The sequence below is a fragment of the Pezoporus occidentalis genome, unplaced genomic scaffold (genome assembly GCF_034315485.1).
Source record: "Pezoporus occidentalis ecotype Australia unplaced genomic scaffold, CSIRO_AGI_Poc_V1 ctg65, whole genome shotgun sequence".
Classification (NCBI taxonomy): Eukaryota; Metazoa; Chordata; class Aves; order Psittaciformes; family Psittacidae; genus Pezoporus; species Pezoporus occidentalis.
The window spans coordinates 178,527-199,973 of NW_026915998.1; the positions used below are offsets into that span (position 1 = coordinate 178,527).

A 21,447-nucleotide genomic window follows, 5' to 3' on the forward strand; every position below is an offset into this window, starting at 1 on the left:
TTTTGTATCTCCTCCTCCCTCCACTATTTCTTTCCAGTTTGTTCGTGCACAGGAGAGGTGTGGGTGGGGTGAAACAAGGATTGAACTGAACTGAAATATCTCCCTGTCTTGCACCTCACTCAGCAAAGTGAGAACTGTTTCCTCCCCACGTTCTCCCAGTGTCCTGATACTGCGACCAAAACCTTCTGTAGGTGAGAAACAAGCACCATGGAGACAGTGAAAGAGGAAGGATGGAGCCAGGCGAGGCACCTTGTGAGGAATCCACCTTTTAAAATCACTTTGGACTCGTAGCACACTGAAATGTGCCATTATTTGCAGCACAGGGCAGCAGCATCCTTGCTGTATTTAATCCAGGGCTCTTTTCCTGCAAAAGGCTTTGTGATGCTTCAGCATCTCTCCAGATTAGTTCTCCTTATCCCTCTCCCTCAGATTTCAGTGTTTATGGTTGGGGTTGATAACTGAGTAAAAGAAAGGGGTGAACTCAGCTCATGAATTCAGCTCATTCGGGGGTGAAAAGAGTTCATGAGCACTCCTCAGCACGGGAGCTGTCACCAGGGGGGTGATGTTAAGAGTTACCTTCTCTTGCCCTCTTCCCCACCATGGAAAGGGATGCAGCTTGATTCCCTTGCAAGATCCTTCATGCCTGGCCAGGATCCCGAATAACATCCTGACATCCCAAACCCTCTGACCCCCAGGTTTTTTATTTTATTGGTTTCTAAAATACTTATTTTATTGGTTTCAAAATATTTTATTGGTTTCTAAAAATCAGTTTTAATAAATTCCAAAGAGATACAGTAAACAGACCAGCAAAATTCTTCAAGAAACTCGATTATCTGGCATTTTCTTTCTCTGCAGGAAGAGAGCCAGTTCTGTAAGAACAAGCTGGGAAGACCTGGTGTTGCTGTAGCTCGTAGAGGCTGAGCTCCTCTGACTGCACAGCATTTATGGTTAAGTTCCAGCAGAATTTCAGGTGAAATCAATGAATCAATTCATAGAATCCCAGCCTGGTTTGGGTCGGAAGGGACCTTAAAGCTCACCCAGTTCCAACCCCTGCCACGGGCAGGGACACCTTCCCCTAAACCAGGTTGCTCCAAGCCCCATCCAACCTGGCCTTGAGCACTGCCAGGGATGGGGTGTTGGTTTCATTGGTTTCATCCAAAATTTGATCAGCACCTTGCACCTGAGTCAGGTAAGAATAAGATCAACAGTTCTCAGAGGCTAAATGCACCATTACCTGCGCAGCCACGCAGTGTTTGCCAAGGAAAACTCTTCCTGTTAGTCTGAAACTTCTTTTTGCCTCCTCCTGGTCAGCAGCTACCACTCTGCACTAAATCTGCACTCTGGAGGAAACGTATGATGAGATGTGTACAGTTGTGCTGTAGGGCAAGAGACCAGCTTCTAGCACCCTCAAATGCAGTGCAGATGAGTCTCCTGAAATTCATACTCTAAGATAACGTGGGAAGGAAGGGTCTTCCATGATGCTCTAGCACTTCTAAGGAGATATTATTGGACTCATTACACCCTCACACTGATTGAAATACAGAAAAAGGCACCTCAACTAATGACATTTCTTATTAGTGTTGGGTTCTGTGAGCTCCATTTGAGAAGATGTATCAGAAGATAGCACATCTCCTGAGGCGATGCTTTGCCTCATCTATTTCAGAACATCTACTGTATTCACAGCATAGCACCTGAATACATCTTCCCTTCTCCCACGTCAAGTTTCATGCAGTTTTTCCACCAACACATAATCATGAAACACTTCACGTTACTCTGTGCCCCAAACCGAAGGTATTAAATCATCCTGGGAGGAACAAAGCTCTGATACTCTAAGGCCAGTCTGTCACTGGTATAACACTTCCTTTGGTTGTGTCTGATCTTCAGTGAAAGTCTCTGTAAGTGAATTGTACGTCTGGGTGACTGCGGTGTGTCAGTCAGCGCTGCACTGGGATATTTTAGCAGTATAGGAAGATGAGTAAGTCACCCCACAGCTGGGAAACCTCTCCCATTCCCCACATGTGACCTGTATGTCATTTTCCAGCACACAATTCCCTCCTGAGCACATAACTGCTTGAGCTGCACAGAGTCAGAGGCGAGTGTGATTCTCGCAGCCATCGTCGCGGGGCTGTACCGGCGCTGCTTCTTCCAAGGCGGCCGAGCCCACCCCATTGTGCACAGCATGGCCACGATTCCCATGCTCTGCATGGCCTTTTGTGGTGCAAGGGCCACTGTTAGGAACCAAAGCGTGTTTCTTCTGCACCTGCTCCAGTATCTGCAGTACCTGGAAGTAGTAAACTCTGTTGTGAGTGGGTCAGTAATTAGGGGAAAGCAGTGATTTCTTCTCCAGCTACTGAAATAATGCCCTATTCTCTTCCAGTGGATAGCCTGCCCCATGGATGCCCACGACCTTGGATCTCAGACCTCATTACACAAATGGATCAGTCTCACCTCACACAGAGAGGTGTAATGGTGGTGCAGAGGCAGGATCAGGACACAGGCAACAGGGAGCTCTGTTTTTCTGCTCTTTCACACCACCCTATGATAACTCCTCATGCTACCACAGATTTCTTCACCTCCTTATGGAACCAAGAACCCCCCAGTCTGAAACCCACTTAACGGAGATGGAGAAAGGGAGCAGAAATAGAGTCAAGATTAATTTTACCTGAGACTTGGGGATGATGCCAACTCTGAAGAACCCTATGTTTCCATTGTCGATTTTGGTGCAGTCCACGACTGTGGAGGCAATGTTCTCTGGAGAAGGCCCATCACAAAGAACTGCATCCACCTAAAGAGCAGCAGATGTTCACACCAAGTTCCCCTTGGAAAAGAGAGGTCAGTTTCCCCCTCTCAGCAGCAGGTAGTTATTATCAAAGCCAAATCTACTACTTCCTGCCCCACTGTATTGACACTGAGGGATGAATTTGGGATGAATGAACTTAACAAAAGCAGAGAGAGAGAGAAAGCTCCCTGTGGGATCAGCAGGACAGTAAAGGCAGGTCTACATCAGCTGAGGGGCTCTTGCGAAGTCCCATCCACACAGGAAATGTGTAGAAAATCAGATTTTAAAGGAGTTAGAGGTGGAAGATTTCTGCTGCCTTTTGTTTAAAACTGCCCTCACATAAGCTGCCATGAACACAGGAAATGTGGTATGCTCAGGGTTTAGCAGTGATGTGAAGGAGCCATTTCAATGGCCCGATCATTGTACTTCCAGAACTTAAGAAAATTCTAAAAGACAGGAATATTCTGGGGTTTTGGCACCAGTTTTAGACCAGGTTCACCTTTAGATGGGAATCCGCTGTGTTCTGATATCTCGAAACCAATCAGAGCACAGGCACATTCAGGCATCACTGGTTTTATTGCTTGTAAGCAAAGTAGACTTTTTTTTGTTGCCTATATCATTCTGAGCTGAAGATGAACAAACTCACTTTGCCAAGCCATAACTAGGCTGTATCAATCAGAAGAATTTTGGTTTGGTCTCCCAGACCAAGAATCAAGTTCTCTCTTTGACACTTTCTCACTGACACCAATATGAGGAAGTGTCCTTAAGAGGTTTTTAATGAGATGCTTTCCCAGATGCTTTGTATCCCCTATTGATTTGTCTGCTGGAAACAAAGTGGTTGTATTGTTCCATCCCACATCTTCTGGGCCCAGCTGGAATAAAGAGACACAGAGCCCCAGTTACCTTATCTCCCAGCTTGGCGTACACTTGGTTGTGGTGCGTTGTGTCTGCCTCTCCTGTTGGGTTAGCTGATGTGACCACAATGGGACCAACCTGGTGACAGAAACACGGGAATAAAAGCTCTGAGCAGGTTCTGCTGTTTAAAACAGATTACTTGAGCTCTGAAGTTCACTCATGAGTCCCTGTGACTAAAGAGAACTCAGTGTGACTCACAGGTAGAGACATCTTCTCCATAGGTCCCACCAAATCTGTGTATGGGTGACTAACACCCTGCTGAATTGGGGTTTACTGGTGTTGCTTAGGAAAGAATATTCTGTTTTCCAGCAATAGCAACTGCCAAAGACCTACAGTGTCTCTCCTAGAGATGATCGAAACATCGGAGGATCACAGTTCCTCTGGCCAGGTTCTAGACCAGCTACTCTGGCGCATGCTTATGACAGAAGTGTTCTATGTAGGAACTCAAAGGGTTCTGTGAACTGCATCTTTTCTGGCTTTCTGACCTGGTGGTTAAGCCTTCTAGCCACTTTTCTGCAATAAAATCAGCTACCAGCTGCCTGCATTCCCCACTCTTTCTTAGTGATATTTTTCTTGTGGGATTTACTCATTCTAGCACTTTTCAATCCCAAAACAAGGCTGGACATGTTAGGAATCTCTCTTCATTGAGAAAAGCAGCAAGAGAGGAGCCGGACATGCCATTAGGTCTGTCAGGGTGCTCCAGTCTCTCACTAACCTCCCTTCCAGCAGGCCTGGGTGCTGGTGACTGACACCAAGCCTGCTCCCTGGGCAGTGGAAGGGCAAGGTCTGGTCCAGTGCTGCTGGATGAGCATGTTTTGGCCACTCACCAGGTCGATGAGGTGTGTGGTGACAGAGCAGTCGGGGATGCGGATGGCGACACTCTGAGGGGTACCCACGTATTTAGCAGAGTCCTTCATCCCCAGGAAGTCCACCCATTCACCTGCATGAGGAAGAGTCACCACACTTACGGACGTACATCGGTGCAACCACAAAGATCGTGCCAGAAATATCACCACGGAGCATGTGGCACTGCAGGGATGCAGCTCCAGTTGGAGTTTCAAAGCCAAAGCTCTCCAGGACAGCTTGGAAGTCACAGCATTTCCTCACCTCTGGGAACCACCAAGCTAATAGGAGATGGCCAGGCAGCCTCCATGAAGTCCCAGAGGAGGGGACTGAACAAATGCTTTGCAGGTTCCAGTTGCTTTAGGCTAGAAATCCAGAGTGACATGGGACGATCCTGAGCCTGGCGCTTGGACCTGGAAAGGAGGTGAGAGAAATGAGCCTGGGAGTAAGATGGGGATTGATTTTCAAGCTGGAAAGGAAACTGTGTAAAGACAAGGTGTGTAGGCTCTGCCCCAGGTCACCAGTCTGTAGTAAAAGTAGGACTGTTCAATGGATGACCTGACAGGAAAGGACATCAGTGACTATTGCCAACCTGGGATGCCTGCTCCAGTTCAAGGCTTAAGCTTCTTACACAGTGATGGATAGCAGCTCCAACTGCTCAAGTTCTAAGTAAAGTGCACCAATACAAGGGGTCCTGTCTGCTTACAGAAGCACAGCCAGAGGCATTCGTTTAACATGAGAGGTGTTTTGCTTGTGACCATTTATACCTACGAATAGGCATATTTGCCACTTTTTGGGGTTTCCTTGTGATATCCAAGCTACCCAGCTCCATCACCTGCCTCAGTCTCCTAGAAGACAACTGCAGCTCAATTGTCTCCTTTCCTCATTCACATCTTCTCCCTCAGGCTCCTCACCTTGTTGTTCCCATGAAGGGTAAGCTGTGCATCTTGTATCTTGATGGCTGCTGTAGCCACTACTCAGCAGCAGCTCTAAGCCTTAGAGGCTTCTTTAGACAACCCAGGGAAGCCCTCACTGGGGCAGCAAGACAAGTACTTACTGGTGAGCTTTCTCCACGGCATCAGGGCGGTTACAGGCTGCCACAAGCACATAGACAGTATCTGTGGGGATGCCGCAAGTCCCTCCATTCTTCAGGATATCTGTTGGCATGTGAACAGGGCAGAACCCCTTGAGTGACTAGAAGTGAAGGGCTGTAATTCACGGAAGAGCTGTCACAGACAATACAGCCAATTCGGTGCTCTCATCTCCTGTTCCCAACTAACAAAGCTTTTCCTCTGACAGTGCATTTTCTAGCATTCATCCAAGAGGAGAGCTGGCACTTAGGGGAGTTCTGGGCCACGTTCATCAGGGCCAGAAGAAATTCAGCCCTGTGGAGAGAGCAAGCACCATGCGTTTGCCCTGTTTTCTCTGTACAAAGCTTCCTGTGGCTTCATGTATCTCATGTTGGATGAGCAGACAGGGATATGATAGTAGAATAATGGAATCCCAGACTGGTTTGTGTTGGAAGGGACCTTAAAGCTCACCCAGTCCCAACCCCCTGCCACAGGCAGAGACACCTTCCACTAGAGCAGCTTGCTCCAAGCCCCTGTGTCCAACCTGGCCTTGAACACTGCCAGGGATGGGGCAGCCACAGCTTCTCTGGGCACCCTGTGCCAGCGCCTCAGCACCCTCGTGATACAGGACAGCCAGCAGAAAATCCACTGCTAAACCCAGCTCCTACAAAGGAATTGATCCTATCTCTCCCCTGGTGTCTTTAGCTTCTAATGACTTTGGTAACTTGGCCCACTTCATCAAAATGTCATCAGATTATCATGGTTTCCACATCTGGATTGAACAATGTCCTGCTACAGAACCTCCCAGAATTTACCCTCCACCCCACATTACGCCCTATGTATTTCTCTTACCTGCAATTCTCTTGACTGAGGAAGCTTTCCTGGCAGGCAGGTGAAGGCACTTGGTCATTCCTCCCCCTACACCACTAAGCTGCACAATGGGTCTACCCATTGGTAAGCAGGAGCCCTCAAAGATGCTGTTGCAAAGGGCAGACAGGAAGCAGTAAAAGCTGATCAGACCAAAGATGAGAGTGGCAGCAATGTCATAGCCAGCTGGAAGAGCATGGATGGCATCCAGCAAGAAGCTGATGGTGATGAGGAAGAAGGTGAGGGAGTAAAAGAACCAGGTGATGTTTAAGAAGAGTGTGCAGAAGACAATGAAGCCATTGAAGAGCATGAAAGCAATGATGCCTACTGCTGTGTGGAAGCTTCTGGTAGTGCCATAGAGGCCGGCATATCTTGTCAAGCCCCAGACGATCCACATGACAGCATAGAGAATGAAGGCAGTGCTCTCCAGGGTTTTACCCCGGGCAAAGGCCACTGAGCCACCTAGGAGCTTCAGGATCCCACCAGCTACCACTACCCATGGAATTACAACAGTAGCAAGCGGAGCCTGTGGGTCCCCTGTCATTGTGATAGCAAAAGAAGCAAGGACACTGCATGCATAGCCAAGTACTTCTGCGTCCGCATATTTGGAATACCCTAGGTAGGGAGCATGAAGGTCTGGCCCTTCACGAAGCTTCAGGAAAGAGCTGCGAGCAAGCAGGGCCTTCACAGCCCCCTTCCCTGTTGGGATCTTGGCACTTGCTTTCGCATTGTACAGGTGAATGAGAGTCATCAAGGCTGAGGCCACAAAGATGGCCACATCCACGCCTTGGGGTCCACCTTCAAAGAACCCCTTGGGGCAGCAAGCTAACGCAATGCAGTAAGCCATGTAAACCAGCAAATAGAGGCCATCCACTGGGCTCTTCAGAGTGAGGAAAAGAGCCAGGACAGCAAAAAGAATTGCAAAAACCACCAGGACTGGAGTAGGGAAAGACGGCTCCTCTGGCTGCCAGGTTGGGTACAGAAGGCAATAGCCCCCAGCCAGTTTCAGGATGGAAGTGAAACCAAAGAATGTAGCCATAAGCACATCCATGGCACGGTATGATAAGATGCAGATGCCGATCTGGTAGATCCCAGCTGCCCACAGCCAGGGCACTTGACCAATAAAGAGTTTGCCAGTGACACCCAGGAGCCTGCAGCCAAAGACACTGGCAGGCAGCATGTTCAGGATGAGACCCGTGACTACAAAGGGATTCATGCTGCCACTGGAGGGCTGGATCTGTTCATGGCTCTTTTTCTTGGCCAGATCTGTGCCAGGGAGGGCAGCTTTCTCTTTGGTTAGGAAATAGAGAATCCTGCCCAGAGCAAAGTAGCCACCAACCAAGCAGACAACCATGTAATTGCAAGCCACAGCAGAGGAACCGAAAGCTGGGCTGTAATGCATGGCAACTTCATGAGCACTGGCAAATGAGACAGCAGAAGCAATCATAGCTAGGATGACCTCTCTGCACAGGAAACCCACTGCTGCAATAATGAGGAGAGCCAAAGTAAAGGTGACCAGGCCAGGCACCACGGCATTGCGGAAACTGCCAGTGTCCTTCAAAACTCCTTGCCCTTCCAGGATGAAGACCACTCCATAGCCACACCAGAACACTGAGATGGTCAGGCAGAGGGACAGGAGCAGGGAGGCATTTCTTAGGCTTCTCCAAATTCCTGTAAAACAAACAATAATGGAGACAGACTGTGATTTTGAGACAGTAAGCTATGCTATAGGCACATGGTCTGTTGGAAGCACCATCACTATGCTAACATGGAACTGCACAGGTCCTGCATGATGCTAGACAGAGCTATCATGAGTTTGGGTAGGTCTGCACCATTACACTGTGTAGACATGACTGTAAAGACTCCACCAGCACAACACTTTGTGTTCATGAGAATGCCTGAGGGGAGCTCATCACTCCAAGTTCACGGGGAGAAACAACTCAGCATTCATTCTGAAGAGTGGACTTTGTTGTAGCCAGTGATTTTTTCTCTCACATAAGTAGTTCTTTTGGCATTTGCACGTTTGCCAGTTCAATCCATGGAAGCCTGGGAACTGTTTTTAGAGAAAACATGTATTCAGTCTGTTAAAACTCTTGGAGATGCTGGTAAAGCATTTGGTCAGAACTAACATGGATTCCTTTGGTTGTCTATGGAAGAAAAATCTGCTGTGCTGACACACCCCGCTAGCAGAATGAATCGGGGTTGTGACAAGACCAAGTACATGCAAAGCTACAGCAGGGGGAGGCCTTGAAGCTGGCCACCCCCTGAGTCTTACCTGCATATGCCAAAAGAGATGACAAAACCAACAGAAGGACGCCCAGAGCTGTGCTGGGGATCAGAGGGGCTGCTCGGGGCAAGCTGTAGAAATGCACCGCCAGTAAGAGTGCTCCTGTGAGTGACAAGGGAGGGGGAGAGAAGAAGAGCTTGTAAATTTGTCCCCAAAACCAGGAGAGAACCAGAGTGGCAAGCGCAGGGAGCAGGAACAAACAACAGTGCAAGACCTGCACACAGTGAAACCTAAGGGGAGCAGAAGGGTGTCTTGTAACTCGGTTTGTGTACAAGGTCTCACCTCTTTCTGAGTGCTCAGCTTTAAGAAACTTGAATTTAATCACGTTTGAAAGTGCTCCCCCGTTGTCAGGACAAGGTAAAACTCAGCTCACAGACACAGACAGGGAGGGAGGGACACACACACACTGCAGATGGTCACATAAACATGGTGCTGACAGAAAACAAGCCCAAAATGAGAAGGGGCAGCACTCAGAGAGATGAAACACAGAAAAGGAGCCAATGAAAGGCAGTGAGCACAGAATAGGTCGGACGGGGCTTGGAGCAAGCTGCTCTAGTGGAAGGTGTCCCTGCCCATGGCAGGGGTTGGAACTGGATGGGCTTTAAGGTGCCTTCAACCCAAACCAGTCTGGGATTCTCTGACTCTATGAAAACGGCTGCAGAGAAAACAGCTAGGAAAGGAAAGGAAAGTGCATACAAATCAAAAGCATTTATGAAAATGACTACCAAAAAGTTTTGGTTTGCTTCCCACCCAGGATGGATCGAGTCCAAAGCTTCAGGCCAGCACTTGAAAGCCAAGACAAATATTTTGTTGGCTGCTGGAACAGGCACCGGGATCTCCGGATCTAAAAGCTATTACCCAGGCAGAGAAGATTCCGACTAAACAGGCTCTTTAGCCCCCTTTGGAAAGGGGGTTGTCCAGGCAAGCTAATCCCAACCTCATCCTCCCATGCCAAGAAGACTCAATCCCTACCTGCGGAAATGCCCAAGAGCCCTATGGAGGAATGCAGTGACTCAGGTTTCCTGTCTGCCATCGCAGAGCCCGCTGCGGACCCAGCAGCGGCTGAAGTGCTGCTCTCCTGCTTCCCTAGCTCTTTATAACCAAAGCAGCTCCTCTGGCCCGCGTTCCTCCCTGCTCTCCACCCCTTTTCCCTACAAACATCTCCTGTTCGCTCCTTTCCGCCTGCGGGAGGAAATGCAGATGAGTTCCGTGCCGCAATAAATTTCTCGCTGTGAGTCAGCCGGGGCCGCTGGTAGCTCCCTCCGGGGGCCTCTTAATTTTACTGTTGATTAGCCCTTGTTAAAAAGGCCACTTGAAAACCAAGGCCAAGGCTTTATTCCTGTCGCTGCCTTTTTGCTGCTGCCAGTGAGGAAATTGCAGTGGTTAAAATGGAGGGGGGTTTGCAACAAATCCATCTTGCTGGAGCAAACAAGCCCTTTGCAAGCCCAAGAGCTCCCTCGGGACCAGTTATTTCTCCTAACACTGGCCATGGTCCTGCTGTTTGTCCCTGTCACAGCTCTGAATGTCTGGCAGCACCGTCCTGTGCTGGGCAAACCCAGGGCAGAGGCAGTGGCATTCCCTTAAAGGTGACTTTTGTCCGTGTGTCACTCCACATCCATCTAATCCAGCCTCTCTGCACACCCTCATGGAGAACTCCCCCGAAGTGGCTCTCATGACTGAGGTGCACATGCAAAGATGCAGTCTGGAGTCCACCGGTGTGAGGATGAATTCAGAGGAGCTTTCCTGGCTTTCCAGAGCTATACAGGCAACAAGTGAATACCAGGCAGTGCCATGGTCACTGCTGTATCCCAAAGGAGACACGATGGACCTATTCACAGCTTTCTACTGCTTCCCATGGAGAATATGGGATCAGGGCATTGAGGTGTTTACCAGTGGAAAGCAGTGGACACTGGACTCAGGATCCAGTGGGAATTAGGCAGGGAACTGTTCTGTGGGAGCTGACAGAGCTCTGATGGAAAAGAGGGACAACACCTGCCTGGATTTGGGTACATTCCCCCATCATTTTATTGGTGAGCAATGGGCCAGTGTGGGGACTGTTCCCATGCAGGACCCAGCTTATGGCCCCATCAGCCCCAGTTACAGCAAATTCCACTCTCAGCCTCTTGATAAGATGACAGATGTAGAACATTGTGGAGTTTCCCACTCCTATGACTGGGTGGTCAAGGGTGGCTCTGCAGAGGCCCTACAGCAGCAAGCTGTGATGTTCTTCTAGGCAGCCCACTGGAGCATGATGGCACATTCCCATTGTGTGGCATCATCCCTACAATGCCTCCACTGATTTCTTCAGTGCTTTGGAGGACAGTCATCTTTAACTGTGCTCACCCTTCCAGGAGAGCTTTGAGGCAACAAGGTTGCTCCACACTCATCGTCAGTAGAATATAACTGCAGGTTAAAAGCAAGGTGTTAATATTAAAGCCCGGTGTCTTTGCCATAATAAATTTGTGCTGACATTCCTACACAGAATGGAATAACTCAGCTGAAAACTGTTACGAAGAATATGTTTATGGCAGCTAGATTTTCAGGTACAATATGTTGATTGAGATAGATATTATTACACGAGGAAGCAGGCACTGGAACCAGCCTAGTGTGTCCAGTTACACCTAACCTGGTAAGGGGAATTATACTGGTAACGCAAACCTGCTCAGTCAGTTTGCAACAGGCAGGACTAAATGAAGTTGGTTTTAATCATCACCTCTGGCTATCTCTGTTCCATCATTAATGGGACTGCTCCCTAACCAGCTGAAGGAGGAAGAATCTATCTTCAAGTTGCAGCATGATTCACCTGCTTTTCCAAGCAAGAGGAAATGATACGTCTCTAAAATACAGTTAGAACACCTTGGATAATAGAAAACAAAAAGCAGTGAAAAGGCTTTGGGTGTTTTCCACACAGATCTCATGGTTTAATTCCTGTTCTGGGTAATAAAAGTAACTGAAAGGCAAAGCCTGTGTTAGATTAGCTGGACTGCAGGTCCTTTCTCACGTGCTGTTTGCTCCTGCTTGTGTAGGTAGCAACTAGGGGTACTTGGTGCCTGGGTTCACTAGTTTTAAGTGCATGGAATAAATCAAGTCACCTGCATCAGCAATGAGGATCTTCCTCTTGCCTGCTATAACTAACCACTAAATGAAGTATAACTTTATTATATAGAATCATTGAATAGTTTGGGTTGGAAAGGACCTTAAAGATCATGTGGTTCCAACCCCCCTGCCAAGGGCAGGGACACCTCACACTAAACCATTGTCACCCAAGGCTCTGTCCAACCTGGCCTTGAACACTGCCAGGGATGGAGCATTCACAAATTCCTTGGGCAACCCATTCCAGTCTATATAACTGTCTACATACATTATATACATATACTTCATGTCTCCTGCAAATATGGTGGAGACCCAAGGAAAACGTCTCATAAATAACCCCTGAAGAGCACTCCTCAGTGTGCTGTATGAAGTTTTTTGTTCTCTGAGGATGGCAAGACAGCCCCAAGGGGCCACAGTTACTTCAACAGTGCAAAGGTGAAGTAGAGAGGTACATAATCATCTCAGATAAGAGCACAGCAAGCACAAGGAAGAGCAAGTCTGGGTGAGGAGGGGATTTTCCCCATCACACGCTGTGTATCTTGCTGCCATCTGCCCCTGCAGAGGTCAGGGCTCTGCCAATTCCTGCTCCCACTTTCCTGACACATGGAAAGATGTTGTTAATGTGCTGTTGATGACAAATCAAGTTATTCACTTCTAACCTTGGGACCCAAAGGCCAGGAAACAGCTACAATTGAGTGCAAAACGTCTGCTCTCGAGAGATGGGATATGAAGATGAGAACATTCAGGTCAGAAAGGCAAATCTTGGTGTTAAAAAGCTGAGGCTTGAGAGCAGGGTTTAAAAACCAGGACACAGAGAGGACCACACTGGCTTGAATACTTGCTCTGAGCAGGCTCACTTTGGTACCATCCTATGTGCAAAGACTTTGGTTCTTTGGTCTGAAATGGAAAATGGAGGGCTGGGAAGGAAAAACACTGCTGCTCTATTGCGCGGGTCACGTCAGCTGGGGATGCTCTGGACACAACGTGCTGGGAAGAAGATCTGCAAAGCAGCAGCCAATTGAGGAAACAAATAATATTGACATGCCCTGCCTGTGGTACTGGAAATAAAACCTTCCTGCCAGGAAGAGTCTGAGCCCAACCCTCCCAGCCCCACCTGCTCCAGGGGGAGGGATCGGGCTATAAAAGACTCCGGGCGCTGAACAGAGACTCACAGCGAGTCCGGGCTCTCCTGGGAATCCTCCTGCTCCGGCTGTGACCATGGGAAAGCGAGTGGCCGTGGTGCTGGCTGGCTGCGGGGTGTACGATGGGAGTGAGATCCACGAGTCCTCGGCCGTGCTGGTGCATCTCAGCAGGGAAGGGGCACAGGTAAGAGGCACCCCAGCAGCACCAACCCCATCTCCGGCTCCTTTCGTCCTGCTCTACTTCCCAACCCCTCTCTTTTGCCAAAGCTGCTTATCTCAATGGAGCTTTGCTGGACAAACCCCGAGCTCCCCATTGCTGCCATGGGGTTTGCCAAGTGTAAGTGACTGGAGTCAGAGTGAACAGCACAGTGAAGGGGATGCTGCAGCCAGCGTGGAGAACTCCCTGGGCTCTGCTCTGCCCTCACAGCTTTGTTATATGAGGGCTTGGAGCTCTGCGTGGAGCGTTTCCAAACCCTGAAACAAACTTTCCTAAGCATGTTCTCAGTTCTTCTTGGCTTGCACTCCCTTTCCTCTGCTTCTGCTAAAAGATTACTGCTTGTTTGGCCTGTTTGAAAGTCATCTTTTTGACCCCCTGGAAGATCAGAACTGAAACCAGGCAAGTTCTTGTTAGATTAACTTGAATAGGGGTAAAAGAGGCAACCCTCAGGCAGCTGTTCCAATGTGCCGTTTGTGCGAGCCTGGCAGAGGAGGGAGGGAAGCCCTGTGTAACGTCACCCTCAGCTCTTTTCCTGGGAATGGGAATGCAACGGCACGGTAGTGATGGACCCGTGCTGCGGAGCCAGAGCACCCAATCCCAAAGCCTTCAAAGCAGGAATTCTCTCTTCGGCTTAAAGCTGAGACTCGTCCAGACCTTTCGTTCACTGCCTGTGTAATTTTGCCTCTTCCCTGCTAGAGCTGCTGCACTCGGTTCCCTCTTGCTGTTCCCTAGGCTGGCAGCTGGGAGCAGAGTCCTGCCTCATCCCTGGATGAGCAGAGGCCTCTAGTGGAGGAAGCTCAGGTGTTAGTTCAACCCCTTGCTTTCATTTCTCGGTCATGCTGGTCTAAGGAAGAAAAGCAAATGATAGGGTAGGATAGGATAGGATAGAGTAGGATAGGATAGAGTAGGATAGAGTAGGACAGAACGGAATGGAATGGAATATAATAGAGAGTGGAAAATAGATTTCTTTCCTAATGAAGTAACTCAAGCGTTTTCATTCACTACCTGTCATCTTTAACACACTTAGGATACAAGGCTAAAGGATAACAGACTTTTCCCCTCTTTCTCCAGGCAGAGGTTTATGCTCCTGATGTTGACCAGATGCATGTGGTGGACCATGTGAAAGGGCAGCCAACTCAGGAGAAGCGCAATGTGCTGGTTGAAAGTGCCAGGATAGCCCGAGGCAACATCAAGGACCTAGCCAAGCTGGATGTCAAGGGGCTGGATGCCCTCATCATACCAGGTAGGACAGCATCCTGCCATCTCCCGAGCTTTGCTTTCACTGGATGCAAACCCACTGTCTCCCTTTCCAACATGCTACCTCCTTATCAGGACCGTGCAGTTCAGTGGGGATTGATTAGGCCTGGGGCAAGGATTAAGGGACAAGGGAAAACTTGTCAGGACTTGATGATCTTAAAGGTCTTTTCCAGCCTAGCTGATTCTGACTCAATGATTCTATGTTCCACCCTAATCCATGGGTGAAAAAAAAAAGAATTTATTTGTGAAACACAGCACCCATCAGAGCGTTTATAACTCTCCTTCAGTCCTGGAGGGAAGCAAGGTGCTGTGATGCCTCATCTCCTGGCAGTCAGCTCACAGACGTTCAGCTTGTCTGGTCTTAATTCCTTTATCCCACTGAGCAAATGCTGCCATGCACACAATCCATTTTAGCATCCTACCAAGTAATACCTGGGAAAATCCTGCCCTGGAGTACTGATTTTCCAGTCTAATCTGTTTCTCTTCTCCCAGGTGGCTTTGGAGTGGCTAAAAACCTGAGTACTTGGGCTACCCAAGGCAAGAACTGCGTCATCTCCAAAGCGGTGGAGGATGTCCTGAAGGCATTCCATGCTGCCAGGAAGCCCATTGGCCTGTGCTGCATTTCCCCAGTGCTGGCAGCCAAGATCTTCCCAGGCTGTGAGCTGACAGTGGGTCATGACACAGAGTGTGAGAAGTGAGTAACCTCAGTGTGCCCAGAGGAAATCCCACCAGGAATGTCATGGAATCAGCAATGCCCCCCTGCTGTATAGAGCACCTTGTCCCACCTGTCGTGTCCTGATAGCGAAAGTCTTGTGATGAGCTGAACATTATTTCTGAGAATGATCCATGTCATGCATTAACCTGGCTGATAAACCAAATACTCAGCATTTTTAATGCCCCCCTTTGTAATTTACATGTTCCTCCTGTTAAAGTAGAAATCTGATTTTATTTGGACAGTTTTCTGCAATGGGAGTGTTTTAACATGTGGGGTACAAGACACTGCAAGAATCATACAGGAATAAGAGTCTGAGTAAGGACAATGTTAAGATTCCTGGACAGGAGGAATCTGTCCTCCCCTTTACTAGGAGTAGGGAAGGAGGATGCCAGAGGGATCAGTGAAACAAAGAGAAGTAACAGGAGGGAGCTTGTTTCCCTCCAACACATGGCAAAAGCCACCCTTTGGTTACGCTCTTACTTTGAGACACCACTTCAAAGGCAAACTGTGCTATAGCTGCTGCCTTTGGAGTGAAGCATTTAGTAACCAGGGCCCTTGGGGGGACTTAACAGTTAAAAGTTGAAACCTTTCAAGTACCTGGGAGAATTGTTTTACTATGTCACTGTAATGTGGAGGTTTTCCTGGTTCTGTAGTCCCAGAGAAACTCCTCTGACAGGAGAACATTTGGATCCTATTGAGCTGGCTTTCTGGAGGGACCATCCATCTCCCTGTAATCCAGACTTTTATTCCTGGCTTCATCAGTCAGTCTGTGCAATGACAACTTCCCACCCAGGGTTCATTCTCTTTTTTTCTTGTAGATGGCCTTATGCCAAGACTGCAGAGACCATGAAGGAACTTGGTTGTAAGCATGTGAACAAACACGTCACCGAAATCCACGTGGATGTGAAGAACAAGCTGGTGACCACCAGTGCCTTCATGTGCAACGCCCCCATCCACGACATCTACGATGGCATTGGAAAGATGGTCAAAGAAGTGGTCAGACTTGCCTGAATGCCACAAAGCTACAGAATCCATCTCCTCTGGAGTGCAGATAACGTTCTTCCCCTCTCACATCCACATCTCAGCAGGCAGACAGCTGCTCAGATGGAGTTCTTCCCCCCCATCGGGCCACTGGTGCTGCTGAGGAGGCAGAACTCCAGAGGAATACAAGTGCTGTCGTGTTCTGCCAAGGACAGAGCCCTTAGTGACAGCAAGCTTGGTAGGAACTGGAGTGTGGGCACGCATGGAGCTGGCATGCAAAACCCAGGTCTCCCCGGGGCTCAAGCACAGCCACTGTCCTTGGTTCAGAGTGGCTGAGGGGTTGCCTAGGTCATGTCAGTGTGACTGGGCTGACCCAACATGAGCATGCCATGTGTCAACAGGAATAGTCTGTGTCTCAGACTCCTCATCCATTTTTGCCAGCACTGCAAGGCTGCTCCACACCTCCACCTCACAGATGGGTTAGTGGCAAAAGGCAGGAACGCAGTTGGGCTACTGAATAAAAACTGACACTTTACATAGGCTGAATTCTGCTTCATTTTTGCCTTTTACTTGGGATTAAGATATGTTCCATGTGCTACTTGTTGGCCAGTGAGTGGGAAAATGATACAGGAAGAAATCACCAGCAGCAAAACCCACTTGTTTTGCTGGGATTTGTTAGAACCCAGACTTGGGCATGAATGTGACACTGATGAAAGCAGAATCAAACCCATGTTAGCATACAGGTCTAATGGGAAGAGGTTACATTCTTCTTTTGTGCTAAGAAAATCATAGAATCCCAGGTTGAAAGAGACCTCAAGGGTCACCTGGTCCAACCTTTCTAGATTAATGTTATCCTGGTGTGCTCATGAAAACGTGACAAGAGGAAGTTCACAGGGTAGGAAAGTGGGTGAGAGTGGTGGGACAACTTCACCTCCTAAAAGCTCACTGTGGCCACAGGTTCTTAATCTTGGCAGGTTTTCTTCTCCAGAACCCATACACATGTAAAGGTAATTAGATCTTAGACAGAAGCTCTTCCCTGTGAGGGTGCTGAGGCGCTGGCACAGGGTGCCCAGAGAAGCTGTGGCTGCCCCATCCCTGGCAGTGTTCAAGGCCAGGTTGGATGGGGCTTGGAGCAAGCTGCTCTAGTGGAAGGTGTCCCTGCCCGTGGCAGGGGGCTGGAGCTGGATGAGCTTTAGGGTCCCTCCCAACCCATACCAGTCTGGGATTCTATGAAAGAAGCAATGAAGCTGTGTTGGGTTTCATGAGGGTAAATCAGGGCAAGCAAAGAGTCAGGTGTTTCTCTGGCAGCAGATCAGAGGGCCTGCTGTGCCATTTGTGTGCTTCATTCCACAACTCTGATGGCTTAAAATAAGACACTTTAGTTTAAATACAATCTTATATGTGAAGCCACTGAATATTCCTGCAACTGTCTAGAGTTTGCAGCAGCAGCTCTGGCCACTTTCCTCTCCTGCTGCAAAGAGATTTCTTTGAAGGTGGGTACTGAGCAGCAGTACCATAAGTTGCAGCAGTCTATTTACTTATTACTTTATTTTTAAAGAACATACTAAAAATGGGGAGGAGGGTAATCACTGTCAAACAGAGTATAAAGTGCTGATCCCTGCATATATGTCATATAAATAGGTCACTGCAGCTGCACCCAAACCAAGGCACTGAATTAAAACCATCAACTGCTGAATAACAGCTTTGCACTATCAGGTTTTGAGTCCTCTCTTTGCCAAACCATAATCACTTGACACATGGGTTTTAATCAGAGAAGGGTGTGAACACCGGCACTGACAAATGTGATCTATACACAGAGTGTAAAGATCTTATGAGCACGAAGGAGCAGCCACATTGTTACACCTAAATAGGTTTGCAGCTGGTAACTGCTCACAAACACAAGTGTAAGAACATTCACGTCAAGAACACTGACCCACATTTTTTGCTGTCTGAAAAGAAATAAAGGCTGTAAAAAAGTGAGGTGCCTATTAAATGTTTACACATATGTGCAAAACAGAGGTGAAACTGTTTCAGTAAACGCTGGTCTCATTCATGATGCTCAGGAATTCCTGCTCGTTCACTTGCCCATCCCTGTCTCTGTCTGCTTCATCGATCATTTCCTGGAAGATATTTGTGTTCAGGAATCAATGCCAGGTTAGACTGGATTAGGATTAGCAGATTAATTCAGAATTAGAACAACTTTTTAGTACATTGCATTGGAAGGGACAGTGGTACAACGCCAGACCTGTTATGTGACAAAACGTTGACTTCTTCCTAATACCTGATCTCCATCTCCCCTCTGGCAGGTTAAAGCCGTTCCCCTTTGTCCTGACCCTATAGGACCTTGTCCAAAGCCCTTCTTCAGGTTTCCTGTAGCCCCTTTAGACACTGGAGCTGCTCTACAGTCTCCCTGGAGCCTTTTCTTCTCCAGGCTGAACCAGCCCAGCTCTCTCAGACTGTCTCCACAGCAGAGGTGCTCCAGCCCTCATGAAGATCAGCGATCCCAAATCCCTGCCTAACAGGAGCTCTTCCATTCCTGCCAGGAAGGGCAGATTTTCCTAACAATTCCTTTAGAGGACAGCAGCTAAATCTGAGTGGCTGCTGCCTCTGCCTGGAAGCTGACCCTGAGCTTCCCTCACTCACTGAGGTAATTCCCATTCAAACAAACCTGCAGCTCCTCATCCGTGAGATTCTCCCCCAGCTCTCTGGTGACACGTTTGAGGTTTTTGAAAGAGATTTTACCAGTTTCATCATCATCAAAGAGTTTGAAGACTTTGAGAATCTCCTCTTTGGAATCTTTTTCAACCTTAAGGAAGAATAAGTAGTGGTTATGTGGTAGGTAACACTCAATATAAAGACAAGCATTAGACTAAGAAACTCTCTGAAGAGCAAATTTAACCAAGCCCAGCCAGAAGGAAGCACATGTAGAAAAGGTGAAGGGTTCCTGAACCAGGGCTTCAGGGGATGCTTTTTCTTTCATAGCTGGCCAGATGTCCCTGGGATTTCAGATTTGGGATCTTCTACTGTCAAATATCTGGTTTTATTCAGTATGTTTCAAGAAGTGCCCCACCACTCTCAGAAGTGCTTTTTAAAGTCACATACCATTTTCTGTGTTATCACTCTTAAGAAGCCACTGAAGCTGATTTTTCCTGTTCCTTCCTTATCTATATCTGATACCATTTTCTTGATCTCTTCTCTTCTAGGTTCATACCCAAGTGCTCTCATGGCCATCTGTAAAGACGAAAAACGATTATAAATCATAGAAAACTCTAAACAGAACCACAGGAGAAAGGGGGGAAAGTTGAACTTCATCACGTTGAAACCCAAGTCTTATGTCCCCAGAAAAAACATATCCCCCACCCCCAGCTCAGAACTGGTGAGACTCTGGAGGACAAAGCTCTGTAACAGAGCATTGGAGAAGTGTTTTCTGTGATAAAATGTGGATTTTTTCTTACAAAAGCCTATTTTGGTAAGTGCTTTGTAAAATTCTTGTGATGGGCACTCAGAGAGTGCCACTGCCATTCTTACGCTGAAGGAAAAATCCCAGACTGTCGCAGAGGACTGTGGAGAGCAATTTCCAAGGCTGCTGGAAAACTGAATGTTATGCCATTCCTGTCAGGGGAATTGCTACCAGTGTTCCCTTTGCAATGAGGAACAAGACACTGAGGAATAGCAGTAGTGATAATAAAGCTTATTTCAGGGCCTATTGTAAGCAAGATGACAAATGGGACACCCAGAAGTGTCTCAACCAACTTCAAGCCAAGTGACTATGAAAGAAGCTTCCATCACACCTGCAGCTCTGCTGGACTCTAACAAGCAGATCTGATGGCACAAACGTGGGAGGTTTGAAGATGAGAGACCTCAGGGAACTTCAATCAGTTGACTTTTTTTATTCTAGTGACAAAAATGTTTTCCAATGGATGTTGGGAAAACACAGCTCAAACACTCTGTGCCTTTGACAACAGTCCTATAAGCAGAGCACCAGAGGATGCCTTCACTTGGTGACCAGTGCTCACCTACATGCTTTAGTCTTAGTTCCTCTGATAAAGGCACAAGTGGCAAGTTGGAATCGGCTCTCTCTGTTTCCATGGTCTCAAGTACACAGATATCCAGCTGCAAAGAGGAAAGGCAAATTCTGAAAGCAAAGTAACTCCTGATTTATTGGTTACTATTCTTCCAACAGGACAGGGGTGGGGAGGGACTGAAAACGTTTTGCAATAAATAAAAGCATGAAAACAAATCCCACCGGTGTGTTCCATAGCTCGGATAACCCCATTTGCAAAGCAGCAGTCCTCAGCAACACACAAGCAGGGAAAAAATCCCACATTTTTAATAGGCACCTTTTTTGAGGTTTTAGTAACAGAGGAGGTGATGGTACAGGAATACAGAACTATCCATGTACTTTGGCCAGCCCAGCCCTGGAGACACGTGGTAGCAGCAGGACAGAGCTACAATGAGAGACAAATGGACCTGTTGACAACAGCGTTTTAAGCCGGGGGGGGGATCTCTCCCGTTTAAGGACGTTTAGGTGTTTATGCCCCTATTATTCATACCCTCAGTAGAACTGTGCTTTCAGCACTAGGCACAGTCTTACCTTTAGCTCCTTAACATCCACGTACCCAGTGCCGTCCGTGTCAAACAGGTCGAAAGCCTCTCGGATATCCCGCTTCTCCTCCTAGGTGAGCTCCAGCTTGGGGTTCGCTTTCTTCCCCTGGGTCGCGCCTCCCTGCGAGGGCCTCGGCAAGCTGGAGGCCTTGGCGCAGCAACACAAGAGCAAAGAGGATCAGGCCGCGTCGCCCCGTGAAGGGTGGGTGAGACCCGCAGGGCAGCGGCAGCGGCAGCCTCAGCCCCCAGCGTGGCCGCGGCACCGGGAAGCGGGAGCGGAGCGGAGCAGGGCAGGCCTTGAGGCCGCCCCCGGGCCGGGCCGCACTCGCCATCCCTGTGGCCGCTGCCCGGCGGCGGCTCCGGTCCTGGCAGTTGCGCTTTCTCATTGGCTAATGGCCCCACGCCGCTGCCATGGCAACCCTTGCTCCTATTGGGAGATGCTTGGACAATTGCTATTGGCCAACAGGTGACTGAGGCGGGTCCAAGAGGTGACTGACGTGAGGGGGGGAAGAGCCTGTCCCTCTTCTGTCAACGCGATTGGTCTTAGGGAAGAGGCCACTGGCCAATCAGCGAGCGACAGGCACCTAACGCGATGCTCAGCCCAGAGCGCGGGGGAGCAGAAGTGGCGGGAGCCGGCGGAGTGGGCGGGGTCTGCTGGAAGCGTCTGCGCTGATTG

The 21,447-nt window shown here is 48.5% G+C and overlaps 3 protein-coding genes across 4 annotated transcripts; 1 reads left to right on the forward strand and 2 right to left on the reverse strand.

Annotated features, from left to right (window-relative positions):
* Positions 1 to 743: 743 nt before the first annotated feature.
* LOC134175034 (uncharacterized) lies at positions 744 to 10,438 on the reverse strand. The gene is made up of 9 exons (XM_062640464.1): positions 9,734 to 10,438; positions 8,750 to 8,863; positions 6,460 to 8,145; positions 5,595 to 5,694; positions 4,802 to 4,950; positions 4,522 to 4,634; positions 3,683 to 3,772; positions 2,663 to 2,785; positions 744 to 2,281 (listed from the first exon to the last, which is right to left on the reverse strand). Exons 1-9 carry the CDS (start codon positions 9,792 to 9,794, stop codon positions 2,087 to 2,089), a joined length of 2,631 nt encoding a protein of 876 aa, XP_062496448.1. The 5' UTR covers positions 9,795 to 10,438; the 3' UTR covers positions 744 to 2,086.
* Positions 10,439 to 13,008: 2,570 nt separating this feature from the next.
* LOC134174987 (glutamine amidotransferase-like class 1 domain-containing protein 3, mitochondrial) lies at positions 13,009 to 16,701 on the forward strand. The gene is made up of 4 exons (XM_062640392.1): positions 13,009 to 13,180; positions 14,285 to 14,456; positions 14,963 to 15,164; positions 16,004 to 16,701. Exons 1-4 carry the CDS (start codon positions 13,073 to 13,075, stop codon positions 16,194 to 16,196), a joined length of 675 nt encoding a protein of 224 aa, XP_062496376.1. The 5' UTR covers positions 13,009 to 13,072; the 3' UTR covers positions 16,197 to 16,701.
* An 824-nt stretch (positions 16,702 to 17,525) lies between these two features.
* LOC134174988 (centrin-2-like) lies at positions 17,526 to 21,075 on the reverse strand. 2 transcript variants are annotated; one of them, XM_062640393.1, is made up of 4 exons: positions 20,761 to 21,068; positions 19,269 to 19,397; positions 18,835 to 18,972; positions 17,526 to 18,286 (listed from the first exon to the last, which is right to left on the reverse strand). In XM_062640393.1, the coding sequence occupies exons 2-4, from the start codon at positions 19,395 to 19,397 to the stop codon at positions 18,197 to 18,199; spliced, it is 357 nt and encodes a 118-aa protein (XP_062496377.1). In that variant the 5' UTR covers positions 20,761 to 21,068; the 3' UTR covers positions 17,526 to 18,196. The 2 variants fall into 2 exon arrangements, with proteins under 2 accessions (XP_062496377.1, XP_062496378.1); XM_062640394.1 differs by lacking the exon at positions 17,526 to 18,286 and adding an exon at positions 18,612 to 18,702 and having other exon boundaries at positions 20,761 to 21,075.
* Positions 21,076 to 21,447: the final 372 nt, after the last annotated feature.